This window comes from Lactuca serriola, chromosome 8, assembly GCF_051521515.1.
Source record: "Lactuca serriola cultivar US96UC23 chromosome 8, Lser_US96UC23_V15, whole genome shotgun sequence".
In the NCBI taxonomy this organism is placed as follows: Eukaryota; Viridiplantae; Streptophyta; class Magnoliopsida; order Asterales; family Asteraceae; genus Lactuca; species Lactuca serriola.
The window spans coordinates 169707127-169731592 of NC_136415.1; the positions used below are offsets into that span (position 1 = coordinate 169707127).

General features: G+C 36.0%; 1 protein-coding gene across 1 annotated transcript; it reads right to left on the bottom strand.

The window, feature by feature from the left end:
• Nucleotides 1-13335: 13335 nt before the first annotated feature.
• On the bottom strand, nucleotides 13336-16547 carry LOC145067608 (uncharacterized). Its single transcript, XM_079014708.1, has 4 exons — nucleotides 16242-16547; nucleotides 15817-16146; nucleotides 15295-15574; nucleotides 13336-13985 (listed from the first exon to the last, which is right to left on the bottom strand). The coding sequence occupies exons 1-4, from the start codon at nucleotides 16545-16547 to the stop codon at nucleotides 13336-13338; spliced, it is 1566 nt and encodes a 521-aa protein (XP_078870834.1).
• Between the last annotated feature and the right edge of the window lie 7919 nt (nucleotides 16548-24466).

Consider the following 24466-nt stretch of genomic DNA (forward strand, 5'->3'; position numbering starts at 1 on the left):
CAGGATCGCCACCTCTACTACTCCTACACGCACCCCCGTGCGTCCTGCCACTCTTGCCGCATCGGTTGCGGCCCTCGAAGTCTCTCGATCTCGAACTCGGCCCTTTGGTTCTTTTACCCGAACCTGTGGGCCACTGAACCTCATCTGGTTTCCTCTTCCTTTTCGACTCCCGGTCAATCTCTCGCGCCTGTGTTACCCCGTCGTCCCCATCAATCGTCTGAACAACCGCTATCTGATCCTGGAGCTCCTCGGTCAACCTATCAGTGACCCTCTCGACGATGTCGGGTAGCTCCTCGCGAACGAACTGTGAAATCTCCGCAACAACCCAATCATGCAGAGAACTCTCATGGGGACAGGGTGCCCACTCACTCCCGACCCCTGATGGCAAGAGCTAAAAATAGGATCCCCTCCCTGATGGATCCCTGGGATCCATAAGAATCGGGCTCTAGACGAGCCCCAAAATGCGCTGAAATTATCCCGGCCCTAAGGGCCTCAAGACGACTGTCCAAAAGCTCCTCGATTGCCTCCCTAACCGAACCTAATATCACAGGAGTCTGATCAATGATGTTGCGCATGATCTCTGCGGAAATGACATCTCTCATCTGATTCTCAAACTGTCTGGCTCTAGAGCCTGAGCCAGATCCCTCCCTGGTACCTGAACTGCCAACTGGTATCTCACGCAACGTCGCCATGCTGAAAACATATCTCATTAATGGTCAGATTACTCATCGCTACTGAGGGATCTCACACATACTCTACAAATTCCCTGGTTTCGTCCTGGCCCCTCTTGAATCGAGTACGGATCCTCTGCTTTCAATAATACGGGCCCATACTACCTTCCACATCTATCCGTACTTTCCTCAAGAGTTACCTTAACTCCACCAAGTCCCTTCTACTTCTACTGACCCCTGCTACTCTTATCCTAGGCTTGCCCTAGAGAAATCTTTGACTCAATCAATTCCATTCCTCAGCTACTGAAGGCCTCTTTATAATGCCAATTATTCATCACCTGAATACCATCACATGTGACGAGGCCCAAATAATCCTTCGAGTAAAAGACTCGTCCCTACAACGGTTGGACTCAAACAAGAGTTGCGCAATAGGGCCAAATCTAGCACTCTGAGATTATTCAACCCTGATCACATGTGATGTGACATATTCACCTAATGGCTAACTCTCATCACTCAGAGTCCCACAAAGCACAAAGCAAGCATCATTCGGACTTAGGAAACTACTCAAGCAATTCTATCCTCATAACGAGAAATATACTAGCATACAATGCTAAGCTCATACAATCAGGCATAACCTAAACAGGCTATCCTACTGCTGTCTACTCAATACTAGCATGCAATTCTCATAAAGTTGAAACACATATAGCAGGTACATAAGGCATCCTCCTAGATCCTTAGTCCTATTCTAGCATGCTGTTCTACTGAAGCTGAAAACTGATAATCATAACATAAACTTGTATGAGTAATTTGGGAGTACTTACTTAAGCTCGGCTGATTGCATGCACCACAACCTTTTCTCTTTTCAAAGTTCTTTCTTTCCAAAAATTCTTTTTTCTTTTGCTAAAACTCTTTTCTTTTTGAGTTTCTTTTTCAAAAATTTCTTTCAAAAGTGTTTTTCTTTTGAAAACCTCATACCATTTCCTTAGTTTGAGTTCAGACACACCTAAAAGTGTGCCCGAATCCTTCAAACTAAGGCTCTGATACCAACTTAAAACGACCCAAAAATCATGACTAAAAATTTCGTTTGAATAACATTATTTAAACCATGATTGTCAAACCATAACATAATTCTTAACATAAGATCAGAGTATTAATTCAAAACATAATCTTATTATCAAAGTGAAACATACCAGGCTAACTAATTATAGTGTGTGCCATTCGATCATCCCGAGCTCTTCCCTCTACTACCGGAAGTACCTGAAACCAAAACTGAAAACTATAAGCACGAAGCTTAGTGAGCTCCCCCAACCTACCACATACCATACAATGACATATAAAGCACATATTGGGCCTTGCCCACTGCATCGGACCAAAGTCCGGACTAACTGGGGCCTTCCCCCTACATCGGAACGAAATCCGGAAACTGCATCGGACCGAAGCCCGGACTAACTGGGGCCTTGCCCCTGCATCAGACCGACGTTCGGCTAACTGCATCGGACCAGTGTCCGGACTAACTGGGGCCTTGCACCCTGCATCGGACCGAAGTCTGACTAATTGCATCGGACTGGAGTCCGGACTAACTAGGTGAACATAGCATAGCATAATCATAACTACTAGCATAAATGCATATACTGCATACTGCATCGGACCGATGTCCGGAACACATACCATAAAAACATACTTGAATCACAAACACATCAAGCACATTGAACTACTGCATCAGACCGAAGTCCGCAAACTACTGCTAACTAGACGGGTCAGCATTGTGGCCGTAGACCCGTTCCTACTAGAAGGAAACTCACCTGAAGTGCTGAACTCGGCCGATAACCATCTGGCTTCTAACAGAAAACTCTCTGAAACGCTGCTCCTCAAACTCCCTGAGCAACCAATACCGATAACAACACTTAGACTAAACTGTCCTCCCGGGGTCAACTAAGTCAACCTTGGTCAAAGTCCTGGTCAAAGTCAACCTTCCTGATTGACTCTACTCGCCAAGTCACCCGTCGACTCGTTGAGTTCTTATACTTAGAAAACTCCCATAACACGACTCAACTCGCCGAGTCACCCCAGGACTCGTCGAGTTGAACGATCTCTGAATTCCATCTTGACCAACTCACTGAGTTGCCAACCAACTCACAGATCCGAAGCTTAACCAAAAGAGGTTGGGGGTCAGCGACCTGACTCGCCGAGTCCAAGACAATCTTCATCAGACTCGCCGAGTTGTTCTTCCAACTTGTCGAGTCCATGCCCATCTTCATATGACTCGCCGAGTCCACCCAAGGAACTCGTCGAGTCTCTTTAGTCCTTCATCCATACATAGGCTTTTTGAGCCATGCAGGGGCTCCAAACTGTAGATCCACTCTTCTAGGGCATAACTTCCACGTAAAGTTGCAAACTTTACATGAAACCAAGGAGTTAAAGGTCCAAATCACTCTAGGGATAGGGCTTAAGACAAAGGGGCTTTACCAACAACTCTTTGACTGATTATTTATGACATTCTAGACCAACACAAGTCTAGATCTGGAGTAGCAACCTCAGATCTAAATCAAAACCCAAAATAGATCTCAAACATACCAAAATGGCCCCAAATCGCATTCATGAATAGATCTAGATGCAAAAGAGGGAATGTAACAGCTTATTACCTCCAAGATGTGCCCAAACTGAAGTAGATTCTGGATCTACACCACTCTCTTGATGCAAGCCCTCTTGATCTTCAAGTTTCTTCCACTAGAAACAACTTCCAAAGCTTCAATCTCCCTCCAAAGGCCTCACACACACGAGCTTAGGGTTTTCTGGTTCTCCAAGGAAATAAGGAGGCTGAGAGAAGGACATAAAGTCCTTTAAATAGGGTGCAACCCTCGAGATTAGGGTTTTCTCAATCCAGCACCAATTCGTCAAGTCCAGCTTCCAACTCGGCGAGTTGGTCACTTAATTCACGACTCAAAACCTGCTCCGACTCGGTGAGTAAGTATACCTACTCGTCGAGTCCCTTCTTCAATTTACACTTTAATCCCTTAACTCAAACTTTTGAAATTTGGATGTTATACTTTTCCATTTCAGCCCCTCAAATACTTCATTTTTTGCAACTTTGGGCCCAAAACTCGTGAGGCCCAAATTTAAAGCCCATTAAGCTAAAATTTATGTTTTTGACCCCTAGACAAGTGTTATTTTCATAAAAGTTAAATTCCTATGTAAATAATACTATTTGGTCCATATAAAACCGAAAATGCCATATTTTACCCAAACTTTGATTATTTTTGCAAAAATGACACTTATAAGGATTTTGACATTGTTTTCACTTCTTAAGCCTAAAGATCCTTAGATCTTTGAAGTAAGTTGTTTAATATGTACATTATTTATGTATTCTTCACACTTTAGCCATAGATTTCAAGATTTAGCAAATAACATCATATTTTCACAACATAAACCAAAGAAATCACATATGACAAACATACACACATAGATCAACACATAGTACTTGTATTGTCCCCCAAAAATAAGTAAAAACCGAAAACAAGGTGGTATAAACTCACCTTGATTTGTTGCTCACGGTTTTGAAGAAGAAATGGAAGGGGTTGAGGTGATTCTCGGCCCTAGCAAGCTTTTTGAGAAATCTTTGGGCATAGATGGGTTCTATGAAGCATTATCATGAATTTGAATGAATTAAGAGAAGACTTTTGATAAGATATAGAAGTTAATCCATGGATCTAAGTAAAAACTTACCAAGGTTTGTGATATGAGTGAAGAGCCTTCTTAGAATGCTTGCTAATCTCGAAATTTTGATGGAAGAATGAAGGTGTTCTTGAGAGGATTTGGAAGTATTTGGAAGTGAATTAATTGTGTGTGTGTGTTGGTGCTCTCGGTCGAGAGTAGAAGAAGAAGAAGAAGAAGAAGAGGGAAGGGAAATAGATGAAGTGATAGGTCTATGGGGAGGAGAGATGTCTTGCATGCAAATCCAAAATGTAAAAATAATGTGTCTTGCCCTCATAATTCTACATTTCCCTTTTTTTATTTATCATTTGGGCTGAAATGGGCTAAAGAGAGGGGGAAGGAAAATCACTTTGGCCCATTCATGGATTTACTCAAAAACACAAGGTCCAATAAGAGGTTGTCGGCCCATTGGGCCCTTAGGGTGGTTCACAGCCCAATTTGCATAAAATAATAAATTTTATGGCCCATTAGGGCTTATTAGGTTTGTTATGGCCTAATAAGGCCCACTAAAGGTAAACTAATTCATTTTAGGTCCATTATAGCCCAAAATGTTAAGTTTCATTCATGAGGTCTAATTAGGGCCCATTTAAGGGTCCTAAGCCCAAAATAGTCAAATTGGGGGCTTATTGGTCTATTAGGTCCAATAAGTAAATCCTAGTCCATAATTGACTTAAGTCGAGATTTTTAGGGTTTCCAATCTTTTGTTGACTATTTAGAGTGTTTGCATAGGGCGATTGATGGAACTTTGGTGTTATTGAATAAACATCATGCATAACTTCAAGTTTTAGTCACAAATGGCATCATTGTTAATGTTTACAAAAGCATTAGAATTCCTAGTTGTGACAATAGATAAAGTGCACAAGCTTAAAACACCTAATTAGAGGCTTGACGAAGCATCACAAAATAGTAATCTACACTTCCATGAGAAAGTCAAAGGGTATTCATTTCTAGAAGTTTAGTTGATTTGCGAGTATATTTCAAAGCTAGTGGGAGCATATTTGTTATGTTGGTATTGCATGTAACAAATTTCAAGAGTTCATAAAATGTTTCGCTATAATGGACTTAAGGATGAGGACACCCATACTTCTTTTCAAGTCTAAAGGTTTAGATTGTAAAGAATTTAGTCAAAGGCATACCATGTTGAAATGTTTAGCATTGGGTATTCTATATATGGAAATACTATAACAAGGAATTGAACAAATATTCGACCCTTGTAATAATAAGTCGGGTCCCATATGCTTCGGATATAGGATCGATTACATATGCTATAATATTCAATTATTATATTTTTCAAATGCTTTTAGCATTGTGTGAAAAAGGATTAGAATTGCATGTGACTGAAGTTGTCAAACAACCGTCAAGAACATTCTAAGGGTTTATCGAAGAATTGGTTGTTTGTGGACAGTTAAAAATATGATATTGTTTGGAAAGGACCATAGTGGCACATTATGGAATGAGATGATTCTTGGTCAGAATTGATGGTCATATGGGAATATGGAAATGTTTCCATAATGGGAGTTTTTTTTTCAAAATATACATGTGAGTTGGAAACTTTAATGCAAATAAGTGTTCAAGCAGTGTACCTTGAATTGAGACTTCATAACCATGTAATTGTTCTAAGTAACAAGTTCTAGTGAAACATTTTGTAATGTCGAAGGCTCGGTCTCTATGACTTGAGAACCTTGACATCACAGAAAGACAACACATGTAAAGATGAAATTTCACTACATCTTAGATAGTGATAAGAATTTGGAATCGTGATTTGAGCGTCGTTGGAGTAACGTCCAATCGATATGTTCCCAAAGGAAGGACCATCAAGAGGCATAGTATGCATGTTCATGACATGGCATGAATGATGTTATATAATTCAAGTGGTTAGTTGATTACTCAAAACATTATACAATGAATAAATTCATAATTTTTATGATGATTAAATAATATGGATTTATTTATGATCAATGATTATGATACCATAGTTAATTAATTTATTATTGTGTTTCACTTTGCACGTTTTACTTCCCTGGGTAATTTTGATATTATTCAAAATTCCCCCATCTTTCCTACTTTTGGAAGTAAGTAGTGAATTAAGATTGTCATGATTTGATTGTAAATTGTCGACTAAGGTTAAGGCATTGCAATTGGAATTGCTACAATATTCATGAGTACTTTGAAAATAGAGATTTTAAGTATTGGATAAACCCACGCTTAGAGATTACTTCATGGATTCAATCACAAGTAATTTTAAGATGATAATATCTTTTATTCTTAAAGCATAGATATATAGTTTATAGTTTATAGATCAGTTGTGAATCAGTTTTCTGAAACACATCTCGTAATTGGATGTTATAAAGGGCTATTCCATGTGTGATTTGATATTTAAATTGCATGACTATATAGTTAATGTAACTCATTCCTTTTTCCTGAATAAAGAAAAGTGATATCTATGGGCCCCTCGGTGATTTGAGTTGATATAAGAAAACTAGGAGCCTGGCCTGGATTAAATTGATGTGTTCGATTTTGTAGTCTGAAATTCAATAACAAATTAAGAAATCAGGAAATAGAGTAAATGAACATTAGGTTGATCATTTAATACATGACTCAGTTCTTATGATATCTTGTAGTACAAATGAATAGTTGATCATTTATCTTAGGGGCAATAGCTTATTTGAATCAGAGTTTGGCAATGGCTTTGGAAAGCACTCTTTGTGGTTTAATTCAAGGTTTATACTTGCAATTGTAGTTACATACTTATCCAAGTGGGGGACTGTTGGATTAGGGTGTCTAAGACAATAACTAAATTGAAATATTCTTGAATTAGAAACAAATTCCTTTTTGGGTTGCCGTCATAACTAGTAACTGAATATAATGGTTTTGGAAAGAGGTTGATTTGTTAATTTATTATATGATTAATAAATTCTAACAAATAATTTATTAATATATTATATGATTAATATATTAATTAGAAATAGCATTATTTAATTAATAACTAGTGGATGAACCCGTGGTGAACCACGGGTCATGTTATTTGTCATCGTTTCTAAATGATAAACGTTTCAATTATTATTGTTGCGTATTCTACACTTAAAAAGGTAGTAAAGGACATGATATAGATGGTATTTCATAAATGAAAATTTCTTCCTTCCACTAATAGTAACTGTTGTATAATTAGTTTATTTGATAAAGTTTGTTTCCATAAAGAGATCTCATTTTGAAATAATTGTCAAGAACAAAGTCATGATTTCCCTATAAGAAAGTTGTCATTTCTCGGTTGTAATTTTAATTTCCGCTTTTACCTAGTCCTTTATGCTCTTCTCCTTATACAAAATTTGGCGTTTTCTAATATAGTAGTTGGGCACATGTTTTGGATGTTTATTGGTTGAAATAGTAGCAAAAATCAAAAAGTCTAACTAAAGGATATCATATCTGAATTTTCAGAAGAAATGGTTTAATTGATGAACAATTTCACATCCATTCTATCGTATTCTATGTTAGCAAATACCAAACCGAAATGCACCTATGCTACAAATCAAGTGTTCAAATTGTATGAATATAATCTTTTAGAAACATAACAGAATGACATTGTACTTTAAAAATATGTAAGAAGTGGTAGCAAAGTAAGCCTATAATAGCATTATACTATAAAAAAGAAAAAATAATAATCATTATTTAAAAAATGTCAATTCTGGTTGCAAAATATGCCCATAATAGCATTATGCTTTAAAAGTAAAAAGAATGGCATTATACTTTTAAAAAATGTCACAATTGGACTCTTGGATTGAATGGAAATCCATATTTGATGAACTTTTAACATAGTGTTAATCAATCCAAATATTATAATCGATTCCAAAAAAGTAAATTTGAAACTAACTATTCTAATTAGCAACTAACTATGGGGGTATATTAGAAAATTCTTTCCTAATTGATCAAAAATCAAGCGTATGTTAACGAAAACAATACAAAATTCTTATTATGTTAATGAAAACTGGAAATGGGGACAACATCAAATTCATACCTTTGGATTCTAGCAAGAGCAAAATTGTCATTTACCCTTATCCATAATGCTTACGTAATTAAAGGATGTTATGGAACAAAATTTCAAGAAAGCCATAAAACATTTTTTCTCAGGTTTCCTTTAATTCATGGGATTGGTAAAACATCTTCTATTATTTATAATTTTTTTACGATCCCATATGTTGTCCCCATTTCAAGAAGGCTTGTGAAATTTCAAATCCACGGAGTTGGAAAGGAAAAAAAAAAAAGCAAAATCATAATTGAAAAAGAAACAGAAAATCAATAATTATCACACATACAAAAAATTCTTTTATTTGGGAAAAAAATATTATATATTGGAAAAAAAACATAGAAAAAGAGGGAAATTTAAGTAATTTATTTACGTGGGACCATTTTGTAACAGATTCATGATAGAGGAACCATTTATGTAACAGATTCTTGGCACAAGGACCATTACTGCAACAGACATGTTGATATAATGACCATTTATATAAAAGTTTACGCAACAATGACCATTACTGTAATAAAAGTTTACTTTTGTTATTATTTAAATTTCTTTCTATAACGTTTCTGTACACACTTTTATATTTAGCTATTACAGTGAAAACTGATAACAACTTTGAGTTTTGTTGAGGGCAAAATGGTCAAAAAATATTAATCACTTGATATGAAAATGTTTTTAACATATGACAAAAAACTCTCATTACGGTGAGATAATAAGAAGAAGGACAAAATAGTTTATTTATTTAACTAAAAAGTATCTGAATGTCAACATTTTCCACATAAATGACCTACTTAGCATTAATCAGTAAAGGTGGCACATATTTGTAATGGTAAGTCTATCTTATGTTATACATAATGTTATGTAGTGATAGTCAGTTGTTGGTGCTATGTTGTTGGATTGATTGTTGCCCTTGTTGTTGTCTTTCTTGTGAGTTTCCCTTTTGTTAGTCGTTGTTGTTCATAAGTGGCATCTGTAAAAGCAATAAAATTGTTATGCGTTATTTTGATACACACATAGCATAGTTATGTGATATACCAGTATCTTCAGATGTTAGCCGTTTTTCGAATTTGAGTGTTGTTGCAACAGGTGTCAACTTTTTTGTTGTGACCATAATGTGTTCTGTTGTTGTCATTGGTGTAACTGGTGTGTTTGAGGGGATGACAACCTTGGGTTCTCGATTTCCAATTTCACTTGTTGAGGTGATTATGAAGCGGATGTTGTTGGTAGCTGATAAATTTGTGCATTGTATAAACCAATTTCTTGTTGATCCTTTGCATCTCTCTAATATTGGGGGTAGGATATCCCTTGGTTTACTTAGATTGCGGTTGATTAGTTCTTCTAAGGTAGCCTTTGTCAATGTTTGTGCGGCTTCATCTGACATAACAATTGTCATTGAGTCTGTGTTGTCTGTGACAACAGCTGAAACTTTGTAACTGTTATTAGATGAAAAATTATTTGTTAGTGGGTATGGATAATTGGAGTATGGTTCAATAAAGTTTTCACTCATAGAAGTTTTGGATCATTGATAGTTCCATGTGATATACAAAACCACCCATTTCCCTTTTTGTGTGTTGATTTTACACTGGTATTGCAAGGAACATGGTACCAACAATCTTTGAACGTAAAGTCTGTTATTGTAGCCTTTGCGACAAATTTCTTCCCCTGGTACATGTTTTAATTAGATATTGAACGAATGTTATATGTGTTTTTTTGGAAATAGGCGATGAGGTGAATAGTTACCACAATGTCGGAATAATTTGAGTTTTTGAGTTGTTGTAGCGTAGTTGTTATTGCTGTGGGACTAAGCCTTGGACGGAATTCAGTTCCAAACCTTGTAATTGGTTATATTAAGTTTAAAAAGTTTGGATTTTTCAGTAGAAAGTACAGTTGTGGAATAGAGTATTAATGCTATTTATAAGTATATTAGATTGTCAATTACCTTTAAAGAAGAGTTTCGGTTTCAGAAATTGGCGGATTGATATATAGGTATGTTGCCATGCTACTTGTTAAGGTTAAGCTTCCTGTTTAGAATACAAAATTAGTTAATATTGTATAATGTGTCACATAGGTGATTTGATAAGAAATAATGTTACAAAACTAACCGTTATACATTGTTGCCTTGACATTTGTTAGATAAATGACAGATGTGCTGGGATTAGACATAATGACATTCTGGTCAAACTTTGTAGGTGATTCTATGCATTCTTTCCATAAAAGTATTGTGATCTCCTCAGCACTTGTGTTGGTGGTGGTGAATTAAAATGTTAGTCCTATGCATTTTTCGGATGAGATTTGTTTATGATATATATTACTTACTTTGCGTCTGCAAGTGTCATTGCTATGAAGGGTTCCTTGTTTTTCTTCTTTCGTTCCTTTATGTTTATTAGGACCCCGATGAAATCTGAACATAGTTTTAATTGCAATGAGTATGTTTTTAAGGAAGTTGTGTACATTAGTTCTACAATGTAAGGTAATCTTTGTGTATGCATGCAAACTATACCTGGATATTCGATGTTCTTGCCAGCTATGGTATGTAAGTGAGCACGTGGTTGGAATCGAAACCACACTTTTGGAAGGGATGGACATTCAAATATTTGTTCAATTGTTGATGCCTCCCCAATGTTAATGTGAACTGGGTGATCTAGAATTTTTTGGTATTTATTTGGAGTTGTACATGTGTAATCTGTAATGCGATAGCATTCATTGAGTAGTAGTTTTGAGTCTATAGTTGTTTCATCTTTTTTTGTTCAAGTAGTTCGATTGCATCTCCATGTTGAAAAAAAAAGCAAGAAAGTTGTGGACATAAATGTGGATGACTGAGGTGGTTTGTGATTCAATTTGTTCCTTACATGTTTGTCCACAATGATGAACCAGGTGTCGTTTTTCCTAAAGTTCGATGTCCATTTTCGAAGCACACGTATCCTTAGTGGTTTTCCCAGTGCACCGAAGTAGAGGTTGGATATTCTATCCATATCTGGCATCACTTGGGTGCTATCATAAAAAAATTGTTGATTAATTTTTTAGTAAGTGAAAAACAATAATATGGTGACCATGGGGTTTGAAATTCTGTAACAAAACAATTTTACACATTGGGTTAGATAGATCATATTCCAAATACATATATATGATATAAAACCTCGCGCATTTCAACTTTCACCAACAAATCTTTGAAGACAACGTTCTTGGTACTATTCACTGGTAAATCTTCCTCTTGTTGTAATAGAATTTTAATTGAGTCGGGTGAGGTAGCTTTAGATAGTGCGACGTATAGTTGGACATGTGTGAAAACGGAGTTTTCAAGAAATAGACCGACTTTTTTAGCGATTGACCCTGAGTCTTGTTTATGGTCATTGCATAGCAAACTTTTACAGGGAATTGTTTTCTTTTGAAAATGAATTGTAGGTCTGGACTATTGTGAATAAACTTGATTCTTGGAATGTACACCCGTTTGCCTATGCATGTTCCTGTTAGTATGGATGCCTTAATGACCGACAGTAGCAACTGTGTAATAATCAAACGTATCCCATTGCACATACCTTCTCTTTGATTGATATTTCTTAGCAGCAATATAGGTGTGTTTAACTTTAACACAAGTTTGTGTGTGCAAACACTGGAAAAATCTAAGTTATTTAGGTAATCTTGTGGATACAGTGTATCCAAGTCCAATGCATCTCGAGTGGGTGATTTTATTGAAACATAGCTGCTATACACTACCTCTTGACCTTGTGTTTTTGACAAAAATAGAGTATTGACTCATTCTGCAGTCTCGTTTTTTGGACAAATAATTGCCTGAGGAAATAACTCTTGAGGTGATGCGTTAGTTAGTATTTCAGAACCATACACAAAATCAATAAGTGTTGCGAGTCCCTGATCTTTTGTTTTTATTAGAAACATGTCAGGTATGTGTATGATCCTTGTGCTATGTGGATCTTCTTTGTCTGGATTTCCGATCTTTCCATCACCTATATCTAGTAACCATGATGCAAATTCTGATGTGCGACGTGTAAAGTCAACAAAAGTTCCTATGTCTGACAATCACATCTTGTGATGCAACCTAAATACTGTAAAGCTTGACTACAAATATGAATTTGGGAGAGTAAAGGTAATTATATCTGATTTTCTACTTTTAGGTTGAACTGGAAGTGTTTGACGGAAGTCACCACCTAACAACATTGACATCCCACCAAAAAAATGACTATCATCTTCCAAGATATCACGTAGAGATTTATCAAGGAATTCAAAGCATCGTCTATCACTCATCGGAGCCTCATCCCAAATTATCATGGATGTAGTTTTTAACAGCTCGGTGAGTTGTGTTCTTTTTTTAATATTACAGGACGACTTATCAGTTAGATCAATTAGGATGACGAATCTTGAGTGTGCAGTACAACCAGACGGTAAGAGTAATGATGCAATTCCTGAGGCTGCAACTGCAAGGACAATTTTTCCAATGGATCTTAGATATGAAAGTAGGGTTGTCCACAGGAATGTTTTACCAGTACCATCGTGACCGTATAAAAAAAGGAGTATTTGTCTTTTGTCTTCAGTGGCTTTCACAACATACTCATGAACCTTGAGTTAGTGTGGATTCAATTGTGAGACCATGTATGTGTATTGGGAGGCCAGCGATTGTTTGTCATAACTTGTTTCCTCCAATAGCAATCTATTCTTAAGAATAGCTAGAACAGAAGAGGATGGAAATGGTAGCCCAAAGTCTGCAAGTGATTTCGATGGTGTTGACGCAAGTAGTGTTTTTTGAATTTCTAATAGGACTTGTTGTTCAATGATATTAGTGTCAGGTATAATTTGATAAGTTGAGTAAGTTTGCATGTATAAATAACGTATGTCGTCATCCATTTTATCCTTTGTTGATTCCCATAGTAACAAAGGAGTTCCGACTTCACAGAATATTAGTAGGTGACAGAACAGGGATCTTAGTTACGATGATGATGCTGAAAACGCAGCTTCATGGAAGGCTGTTAACCATTCCTTGTCATCGCCTGTCAAACCTAATGCATCACACACATCTCGAAAAGTAGAGTAAGTTTGCCTGCAAACAGTTCTGATATCTACAAAAGACTTACATCCTTTTCGGTGAGAAAGCAAAATTCGCAAATAAAACAACTCTCCTACGGTGGGATGTACATATGCAAGTCTACCAATAGTTGTAGAAGTTGATGTAATTGTTACAGCTCTATGAACCCATGCTTTTGCACGTGTGTCCCACTTGTACTTACTTAGGTATTCATTATATGTAAGCCCGACACCTCTTGAATCTTTTTGGTTATTATGTAACCATTCAGTCAACATTATAACTCCAAAGTCCGGATTATCTATCAATGTATCTAATCTTGCACTTTCCTTGAATATAGTAGGTTGCATGCCTTCCAAGTGAATAGGAAGCACTTGAACTGCTGGATAACGTTCCTGAATAGAAATGTTAAGGATCCTCCATGCTGCTTCATGCGGGCGTATGTATCGGCCAACTAAAAATGACTTAATCTCGTTCACAGCAACAGGTGCAATAGATGTGGAGCCACCACAATGACCTTCACTCTTCTGAAGAGTTAAACGGACACGATCTACACCTTTAGATATGTAACTTAAATAAGTACTTTATCATCATGTTCCATCCGCAATACTCAACATTAACGTGGAAATCAAACCGGCTGCATAAACGCTTATTATACGGCACCACATACTCGTTATCAACTATAATACCGTTCTGTAGAACATGGTTGATATTAGACCGCCTTCTATACCGAACATAGCCATTTTCATCAAAAGTAGTGGACTCCAGAAATGGTTTTGGAAAGTGTTTTGTGCATTTCATATCTTGCATACAAGGAGCACGTATATTGAGTAAACCACATGAACCATGTAGCATGCACGTGGTGATTGTCTTGTACAAGTCCGCCTTATTTGCAGGATCTGGCAATTCGGATGTTATGTACCTGTCAACATCACCAGCTTCTCATATTCTAAAAGGTGGCGTAACCCATAAAAGTGTATGACAATGAGGTAGACCTCTCTTCTGAAATTCAATTGTGTAAAGATCTACACGCAAGATGAGACTATATTAGTTTAAATAGAATAGAGGAACTGTACAAGACCTATATAATATATGTTGATAATTATGTTGCTCACTGTTTTGAACATTTAAATTAAGGATTTATGTGGTAAAATGGAAATAAAGGTAAATATTAAAGAAAGTAAATGTAACACCAATACTATGGAATGAATGATTACATCCAATTGTCATGTTTTGATTCATTTAAAGGAATGTAATGGTCTAATGTAACATGTTATATGTGATGTACAATTACATAATAAATGAATATAATTATTTTTACATAAATTAGTTCATACAGGTGTCATCAACATGTTCACTACATGATCTAATTTGAGGGATATTAAAGTCATTTAAAAATAAATCATAATTCATAAAAATATAATTTAAAAAAATAGAAATATATTGTTATAGTTATAGACAAACATATTTATGTTGTTCGTTTTATATAAAATAGAAAGAAAAAAGAGCAATTTCCTTTTTTATATTTAAAAATAAATCATAATTAATAAAAATATAATTTAAAAAAAATAGAAATATATTGTTATAGTTTACTATTTGTACATTTTTTGTTCATCTATTATTTTATAGTTTTACGTTAATTATAATGAAATTAGATCAGGTGAAAGAAATATTTACGGAAACATTGTGGCCGGAAAGTTGATATGCCATTAAAACTCCCAAATACCCAAATGACAAATACTATGAATATAACTTACATGCTTCGACATCGCCGAAAGTCTTATCCTCTTTAAGAAAGGTTATAAAGGCATGGACCTTTATGTGAAAGACTCAAGCTATAATGTCTAGTCTATTTTGGATATCACCTTGCCCAACAACATCCATATACCTTCTATATTCAGGCCATCTCACATTACAAGTAAAAGTGATGAAATACTGGGGCTTTCCATGAACTCTACATATAGCCAAAGCGTCTTGATAGTGTTTGTACATATACCTAGGGCCACCAATGAACGAAGCAAGCAAAAATACACGCTTATCGATAACGCGGTTGTCTGTGTCTCCTTGAGATAGGGCGTCATAAACACCACTAATATACTCAGACCTTAACTGTTGTTGATGATTCTCTATGTAATCAAGCCTAGACTGCTCAATGCATTTATAAGCATCCACTAAATATTGTTGAAACAAACGTTGTGCATGTAAAATCAAAGAATAGACACCCCTCCTCTCATGAATTTGGTAACTGTAATACATTTTATTAGTTAAACTTCTATCTTTTGATGCAGAACCACCAGGATACACATTTTAGGTGACCACCCATCCTCACTGTAAGGGAATAACAAAGGTTATTGTAGAGGCATGTATGCTGGATGTAACTTACTAACTCGTTCAGGTAATCCAGACTTGGAATAAATAACAATATCATAAACAACACCAATAACATCATCTCCACATACTATACAACCCAATGTCCCAGGAGCAGGGGGTCCATATCTTCTGTTAGGAACATTATTGAAGAGGCATACACCATATGAATCCAAACACATAGATTCAGCCATATCCCTCGCTATTTTAAAGGTACGGACATACTCATTGTTAGTATCTAACATGTGACTCAAAGCATTAATGACATCCACAGAAAACACTACATCACTGTTAGTACGAAAAGCATGTAGTATATTAGATATTTCATTCTCATCATCGCACATGTACAACTGTAAAAAGCGTGGCTGTGAAGAATCATCTAAACAAAAAGACCAATCCTATGGAAAATTTGACCAGAAATCTTGAACACATATAGACCACGAACTTTGTTAATTTCGTCATCAACTTTTGCACCAAAAGATGTCATAGAAAACATAGAGTTATAAGCCCTTATATTATGTAGAAAGTGACCATCCTCGAAAAGTTGCAATAACACAACAGGGGGAGACAGTGGGGGAGGAAGAACAATAGTGCCAGACTTACAACACTTGGTGTACCGCAGATTATCAGTCCGTGACAGATACAGAAACCTCTCATTATACCAAAAAATAGCACCATAGAATTCGCAAATACAAGAACAATTGCCACAATCGTAATACACATGCAATACAGGAACATGCACTACAGCCATATTTCTACGTGAGTGTCTTGAAACAGAAGGAACAGAAGCAGAACCTTTCCTTCGTTTACATGGAAACATCGACCCAAGAATTCAACAACAAAGGATAAACAACAATATAATAAAGAATATTGTACCCACCTTTTATTAGAAACTGACAAAATATAATTAGGAGAAGCACATAGTTGAAGCAGAGTAGGAATCCCGGTGCACAAACAATTGCTCAATCAATGTCAACCTAAACCTAAATCAATCGTGTAATCAAAACCCAAATTAATCCCTTTCATTATTTTCAAACAACAGGAACAGCAACTTAAAAGAACTTCATTCCAACCTTGTATGATTATTCGCTAAAACCTAAGCAGAAGATGAACGGATGTTGAAGTAGAAGAGAAAACCCTATGCGGAACCAAAACCCAAATCACTTCCTCTTGTTAGCCGATTGATCAGACAGCGCCGACCCAACAAATTGTAAGGATCAGAGAAGGATGAGAAAAAAAAAACTATAAACGGAAATCGTAGTAGTAGACGGAAGAGGGAGGAAAAGAATTTTGCGGTTGTAGACGTGAAAATCAAAATTAAGACATGTGTGGCCAATAAAATAAAAATTAAGACAGTTGTGGCCAATATAGGAAAACGTTAAGTATACTCTATATAATAACCATGGAAATTAATAGAGTATAATTAATCAGAAATTAATTGGAATTAGTTTTGGGATTAATTTGATTAATTAAAGTGCAAAAACTTATGTTGTAATTATTCAGTAGTTGAAAAAGAAAGAATTTCAGAACCTTTCTAAGGTTGGACGATTTTGATAAGGATAATTAGGGTTTATGGAATATTCCTTATATATAACTAAGGAGTTGGATAAAAATCAAATTTGAAATATTAATATAATATTCAAAATAGGGTTATCCAAAGCTTCCTATATCAGCTATAAATAGGGTCCTTTGACCTATTATTTTCGTGCACTCTCACTGATAACCTAAGAGCAAAAAATTTGCTCTCCCATCCTATCTCCTCAAGTCTCATAGATGTTATGGTTTTGGGTACAAACCATTAGAGGCATTAGATTTATGGTGCTTGCTTTCCAAGGCATTTGAAGAAAGGAACTGGTGTGATTATTTACTACAACAATCAAAAGGTATGTAACCCTAGATCTATATGAATTATGATTTCTATAGCCTTCCCTTAAAGTTTCTTGATGTTCATAGATTATTGCTATCAATAGAGGAAAAAACATAGATCCTTTATAAGTTGCATGTGAACTTAAGCGTTTAAGTGTTTTCCCATCACATCAAATTTTTATAACCTAGAAAACCCATCATATAAGTAGTGATTGGTTGAGGCAGTGAAGGATGTCTTACCAGCAACATAACATAGGCAGTATGCAAGGCATATCTATGCTAACTTTAGAAAGAAATTTCCTGGTGCATAATTTAGAAATATTTTCTAGAGGGCCTATAAAGCAACTACTAAAGAAGATCAAGTAATAAACCATATTGCCTTTGTTTACCTTATGGTAAATGATCTTAGGACATGGTATTTGGCTTTCTTCAGAGTTCACCATGATTCTTGTCAGTCTGTGGAGAATGGACACTTGGAAAGTTATGTTCCATTATCAATATGTTAGAGGATATCAATATTTATGCGACGCAAAGGATGGTCAAGATGCAAGTTAAAGGAAAAGGATGTAATCATTACCATGTATGTTCAGACATTAGAGACAAATGATGGGTTTATTAGGTAAAAACAAAATGCTCAGTGCGGAAAATCACTTAACAATTAAGAAGATGGCACATGCAACCTAAAAGAATCTATGTCGTTCATTTTGAAGGCAACATACTTTTAATAACACAATTAATATAAAACCTATCAATTTCAAAATGAATGTTACATGTTTACATACCTTTGATTTATTGTAGCAAAAAAATCACCTCAATCCACTCTTTGAAGAGCTTGGAAAGCTATCACCAAAAGAATGATGCCTCTAATGGATCAGACCCAAACCCTAGAACTAGAAGACAAGTGAAGAGAGCGGAGGAAAGGTATAAACTTTGTTCACATGCTCCTTGGAAAGAATAACCACGAAATTTGATGCCTAAAAGGTCCTATTTATAGTTTAGGTAATTTGCATGCCAAGCCAAATTTGACTTAATTAAATAATAGATTTAGTTCTATTTCAAATATTTTCCTTATCAACATTCAGGAGGCTTCTGGAAACCCAAAAGAGCCCCCAAAATGATCCACCCTTGGATGGTTCTAGAATTTCCTTTGTTGTTTAACTATTGAACAATTACAATTCACCCCTTGCACCTTTAGTTAATTCCAATTAATCCAAATTAATTCCAGATTAGTTTTGATTAATAATTAATTAATTCTAATTGATTTCATATTAATTTATTAATCATATAAATTAACAAATCAATTATTTAACAATTGATCTCATATTAATTTATTAATCGCATAAGAAATTAACAAATCAACTATCTATTTCAATTAATATATTAATCATATAATAAATTAACAAATAATTTCCTTATAATTTCCAATTAGTTTATTAATTATATAATAATCTAATAAATCATCCCCTCTTTACAAATGTCATTCTAATCAAGTTCTAGTTATGAGGGCAACCTAAAAAGAACTTTGTTTCCAATTACATGAATATACCAATTTAGTTATGAGCTTAGACACCTTAATCCAAAAACAAGTTAAATCCACTAAAAATTAAGCAATGCTATGTAAATATACAACTTAATGAATAATTGACAAGTTTGAGCACTAATGAATTACATTAACTAACTTTAGGTATTGGCAAGTTATTTCCTGAAGGGTGATGAAGTTTGAAACAAGAAACATGGACCAGTCTTATGTTGTTGATGTGTAGAAGAAGGAATATACATGCAGGCTGTGGCAATCAAATGGGTATAGGTGTGTGAATTCAGTTTCAACATTATCATTTTTAAACTCTAAGAATGATACAACATATGTGGACCAAATGTACTCGGAAGCCTTCTAGCATAATTCTTACTTTAACTCTCCAATTCAGGTAGTTATCCTCTATACCCTTGAAATGAAATGTTATTGCAAATTGGTCCCTTCCGTACGCTGGGCATACTTATGAGTACGCTAATCGTACTAGGGTGGAATGATCGCGAAGGTGATCCACATACGTGGGGCATAAGAGCTGGTACGCGGGGCGTATGTGGAAGATGGCCAAAACCCTAACTTTCGGACTTGTGACCTATTTAAACACCCATAAGTCATTTGGACCTTACCCTAGTCAGCCTTCATCACTCTCAAACGTCCTTAAAACCATAAAATCCTTTGTGTGTGTTTCTTGAGCATGTGAGTTAAAGTGTCCATTTAATAGTTTGGGCTAGGCTATTTAATGTAAAGGTCTTATTGAGTCTTTTTCATGTAATTGATGTGTTATTGGTGAGTTTACGGTCGTAAACAGGTTTACTGCCGTAAACCTGTTTACGGCCAGTCCATCTTTCCTATATATAGTGAATGTCTGAGTCTGTTGTCGTTGTTGATGGTTCATTATTGTTCATGGTCTTTAGTGTGTATCCAAGTTGTACTAGATGTTTTTCTGATATAAACGTGTTCAAGCTTTTGTTTAATCATCTTCTTCTCAATTCTTATCTTGTTTAATTGTTAGATTGCTTGATCACTGGTTAAGATCCTATTTTCAGGGACTTACAATCGGTATCAGAGCAAATCCGGTGTCAAATTATCCTTCAATCACGTTCTCGGTCAAAGGAGCATTATTTCATCATTGTTCAAGGCTTGTTCTGGTGTTTTCGTGGCAAAAGGGAATCAGATCTGCTTAAAACTTGCGTTTTCATCAAGAACTGTGTATTTACGGTCAAGAGTTCATAGCCATAAACTCCTTACGGCCTCAAACTAGCATTATTCATCAACCGTAAACTCTGTTCATGGCTGTAAACTCCGTTCACCACCGTAAACTGAGCTCAACCGCAATCACAACCGAAAACTACCAACCGCAAACTTGATCTGACCGTAAACTCCTATTTACGGTCGTAATCATCTGACCGCAAACTGTGTGTTTTACCTTTTAGTTTATTTTTCAAATCATTTTTATTAAAAAAAATGGACCCCCAAATCTCATTATCACATCATGAATTGGACACCACAATGGGAACCACCACTCGAATTCCTCGGTTGCTATCTGCTAAGGGATTTCCATAATGGAAGTATTGAATGGAAAAATACATTAAAATGAAATACTTCAAAATTTGGAGAAAAATTTTAAGAGGACCAATTCATATCACCACAACACTTGAAAACGGAACAATCACTAACAAGAAAATTGAAAACTACACGGATGATGACTTTGAAAAAATTAAACAGCAAGAAAAGGCATTGGCTACACTCACAATGGCATTATCTCTAGAGATTGCACAAGGTTTTAGAGAATACACTTCAGCCAAAGCTCTGTGGGAAGCTTTGATTGAAGTCTATGAAGGAAACGAATACACGAAAGAGAGTCGTCAGGATATGTTAAGACAAAAGTTCAATATGTTTAACTATGTCCTTGGAGAAATCTTGGAAGCTCAGTTGCAGCGATTTACTACACTCACTACTAAAATGAGTTCAGCCGGAATTTTTGTGTCTAAATCTGAATAAACAAAAAGTTGCTCAATTATCTGCCAAGGTCTTGGGATATGAATGTTGCTGTGATTAAGAAAACAAAAGATCTCAATCGTCTAAGTTTAGCTAAAACCATGGCAATCATTAAATCTTGTGAATTGGATGATAAACAGAGAGAGATCAACCATGTTAATTCATACTCCACTACGATTCTGGGAATTCAATCCAACAATGCCTTTTCATCTTTCACCACTCCTCAAGTTCAACCATTTGATGCTTCCCAACCATCATCATATGTCACTCCATCTATGCAAAGTGATCACTCTTCAATGTCCTACCCGCAAGTTGCTTCTATTTCAAAGACATATGTTCCAGTTGCTGCTTCAGCTCCTGCCCCAACTCCAACTCCAAAGGAAAATGCTGAAAATCTGGCTTTTGCAACTGGTCTTGTAAATTGTTATAATGCTTTTGTAGCTGGTGAACTGGCCCCTCAATTGTCATTTGCTGATCTGGACCAAATTCATCTAGAAGATGTTGAAGAAATGGACATAACATGGCAAATTGCTATGGTCGTGTTCAGAGCTAAACATTTTTCCAAGAAGACAGGCAAAAATAACTAGGGCATGAATGCAGAAAAGAAGTTTGGATTCAACAAACGCAAACTTGGCTGTTTCAACTGCCATGAACCCGGTCATTTCGCCAGAGATTGCCCAAATCCTGATAAAAGGGAAAATGGTGAAAGAACTAGGGTGCCAATGAATAGTAGCAGAGGAGCTACCATCAACAATCAGACAACATATCTCGCCATGGTGGCTCAGTCATTTGATTGGGAGGATTAAATTCAGGATCTGAGCATCTCAGGACCTGAAAATGCTCATTTCTCCCATATCAATGATGTTGCTGAAGGAGAAGCTGAAACACACCCAGAAGCAGAAATGATGGAACTCCAATTCGTATTCATGGTTCAAACCACGTCGGATCCTGCAAAGCCGGAGGTTATTGAAATTGCTTGTTCTCAATCTTGCATTAAAACTATCAAATTCCTACGTGACCAAATTGATTTGATTAAGAGAGAAAATGAGGACCTAAAATATGAACGGTACACTATTAGGAAAGAACAAAAGCCATTAAAGGAAAATTTAGAGTCTAAAATTACAGATTTCAAGAAATTGAAAGAAGATTACAACAACAAGTGTGAGAATTATGATCACGTCAAAAATAAACTTGTTGTTGTAACCAAAGAACTTGACACATTGAAAATTCGTTTAGATAATGTTGATTTTAATTTTAAGAAGTTCGATGTGTCAAGTGAAAAGGTTGCAAAAATAATTGAAGAACAAATGCAATGGAGAGATCAAAAACAAGTAGGTTTAGGATATGAGAGTGTCCCTCCTCCATTTAATCACAACTATATTCCTACTCCTTTAACCCAAGAAGAAATTGATAAAGAACCATACATGATTTATGGTAAACCAACTGTTGAACAGGAAACAGGACCTAGTGCTAGGGTTTTGGATACTAACATTTCTACTTCAAATGCAGATGTGTCAGTAAGCCAAGGAAAGCAGGGAGATGAGAAGTCTGAGTCTAGTAAATTGGTGTCTAAGTTTGGTGTTCCCATTTGTGATGAGTCAGTGTCTAATGTTAAGACTGATGTTTTTATTTGTGATGATGTGATGTCTAAAACTGATAATTCTGAAAAATGTGGTGTTGCTTTTGAAAACTCTGTCAAATCTGACACTAGTACATCCACACCTTTTACATCTGTCATATAGTCTAACTCCTGCACGTGCACATGTGGAAACATTAGAAAAGTAGATAAGAGCATGAAATCTGATCAAGGCGGTAGCAAGTCTAGTGATAATAAGAAAATTTATTTCAATTGTGGTACTGTCGGTCATATTGCTCGAAATTGTTCTAATAGAGCATTTATGCATTTTTCTTCACCAAGGAGAGAGAACGAGTATCAAGGAAGGTCTTTAACTAGAAAGTCCTCGAGATCTCGTCCTCGAGATGATGATTGGAAGGATAATCATAACAAGAAAAGGGCAGTTTTTCAAAAGAACAAACAGGTTTTCAATAACAAAGTCACAAACAATTTGCCAAAATCGAGCAAGGCTATGCCAAGGTCGGTTTCGTCAAAGAGTAGATCTGGATCTTCAACCACTTCTGGTAGAAAATCTAAATGCTTAGACCAACCTGAAAAGAAAAATACCTCAAAATCACCCATGATTTTTAAGAAACCTAAATACTAGTGGGTGCCCAAATTAACTTCCAACCAATCATTGTCATCCTCTGAGAGTGCTTTAAATGATGATTCAAAATCAAAAAGGTCAAAAGATAAGTTTATGATCGTAAAGGGTCAACCCAGGAAAGCAATGACCTAGGTCCCCAAATCTAAATGATCCCGCCCATTTGCAGGGAAAGTTGTGGAGGAATGTCATCAGACCTTGGTATGTCGACAGCGGCTGCTCCCGGCATATGACAGGAGACATCTCCCAATTGAACCACATTCAAACTTTTAATGGGGGATTCGTTTCCTTTGCGGGCGTAGAAGGCGGAAAAATTACACAAAGAGGAATTGTGACGAACGGAGTGCTGAGTTTTGAGAATGTCAACTATGCTCCTGAGTTAAAGCATAGCTTATTGAGTGTTTCTCAGATTTGCGACAAGGGTTATTCAACGCATTTTACTGATAAAGAGTGTATGATCTTGAAGCCAGGCATTGTCATCCCGGATGAGTGGATTCTTGTTAAATCAAAGCGGGATGGAAATGCATATATCATCGACATGAATAGAAACATTCCTTAACAAGTCACCTGCCTGTTTTCAAAAGTCTCAGAACAAAATGCTATGCTATGGCACCGACGACTTGGTCATACAAACACTAATAATCTGAATCATCTTGCTAAACATGAAATGGTGTGTGGCCTGCCTATCAGAGACTTCATAACATTTGAAAAATGTGTGTTATGTGCACAGGGAAAGCATCACAGAAAACCACACCTACCAAAACATGTCAATTCAATCAGTCGGGTGCTCCAATTGTTGCACATGGATCTATTTGGTCCGGTCAATGTCCTAAGCATCAACAAGAATTCATACTGTCTAGTTGTGATCGATGAATTCTCGCATTTCACATGGGTTTTCTTCGTATCCAACAAAGTTGGGGTATCTGATCTGATCAATAAGTTCATAGTAATGATAGAGAACCAAACCAATAACCGGGTGAAGGCGCTTCGTACTGATAATGGAACTGAATTCAAGAATGCGGTTCTTGATCACTTTTGCGCAGAAAAGGGAATTATGCG

Bases quoted from the DNA above. Each gene is read 5' to 3' on its own strand.
- LOC145067608 (XM_079014708.1), bottom strand. From the start codon at position 16,547: ATGGCTGTAGTGCATGTTCCTGTATTGCATGTGTATTACGATTGTGGC. The intron at 15,575-15,816 runs GTTAGTAAGTTA...TGCATTGAGCAG, and splicing joins AGTCTGGATTACCTGAACGA to TCTAGGCTTGATTACATAGA. The intron at 13,986-15,294 runs GTGATATCCAAA...ACATATCTAAAG, and splicing joins TATGGATGTTGTTGGGCAAG to GTGTAGATCGTGTCCGTTTA.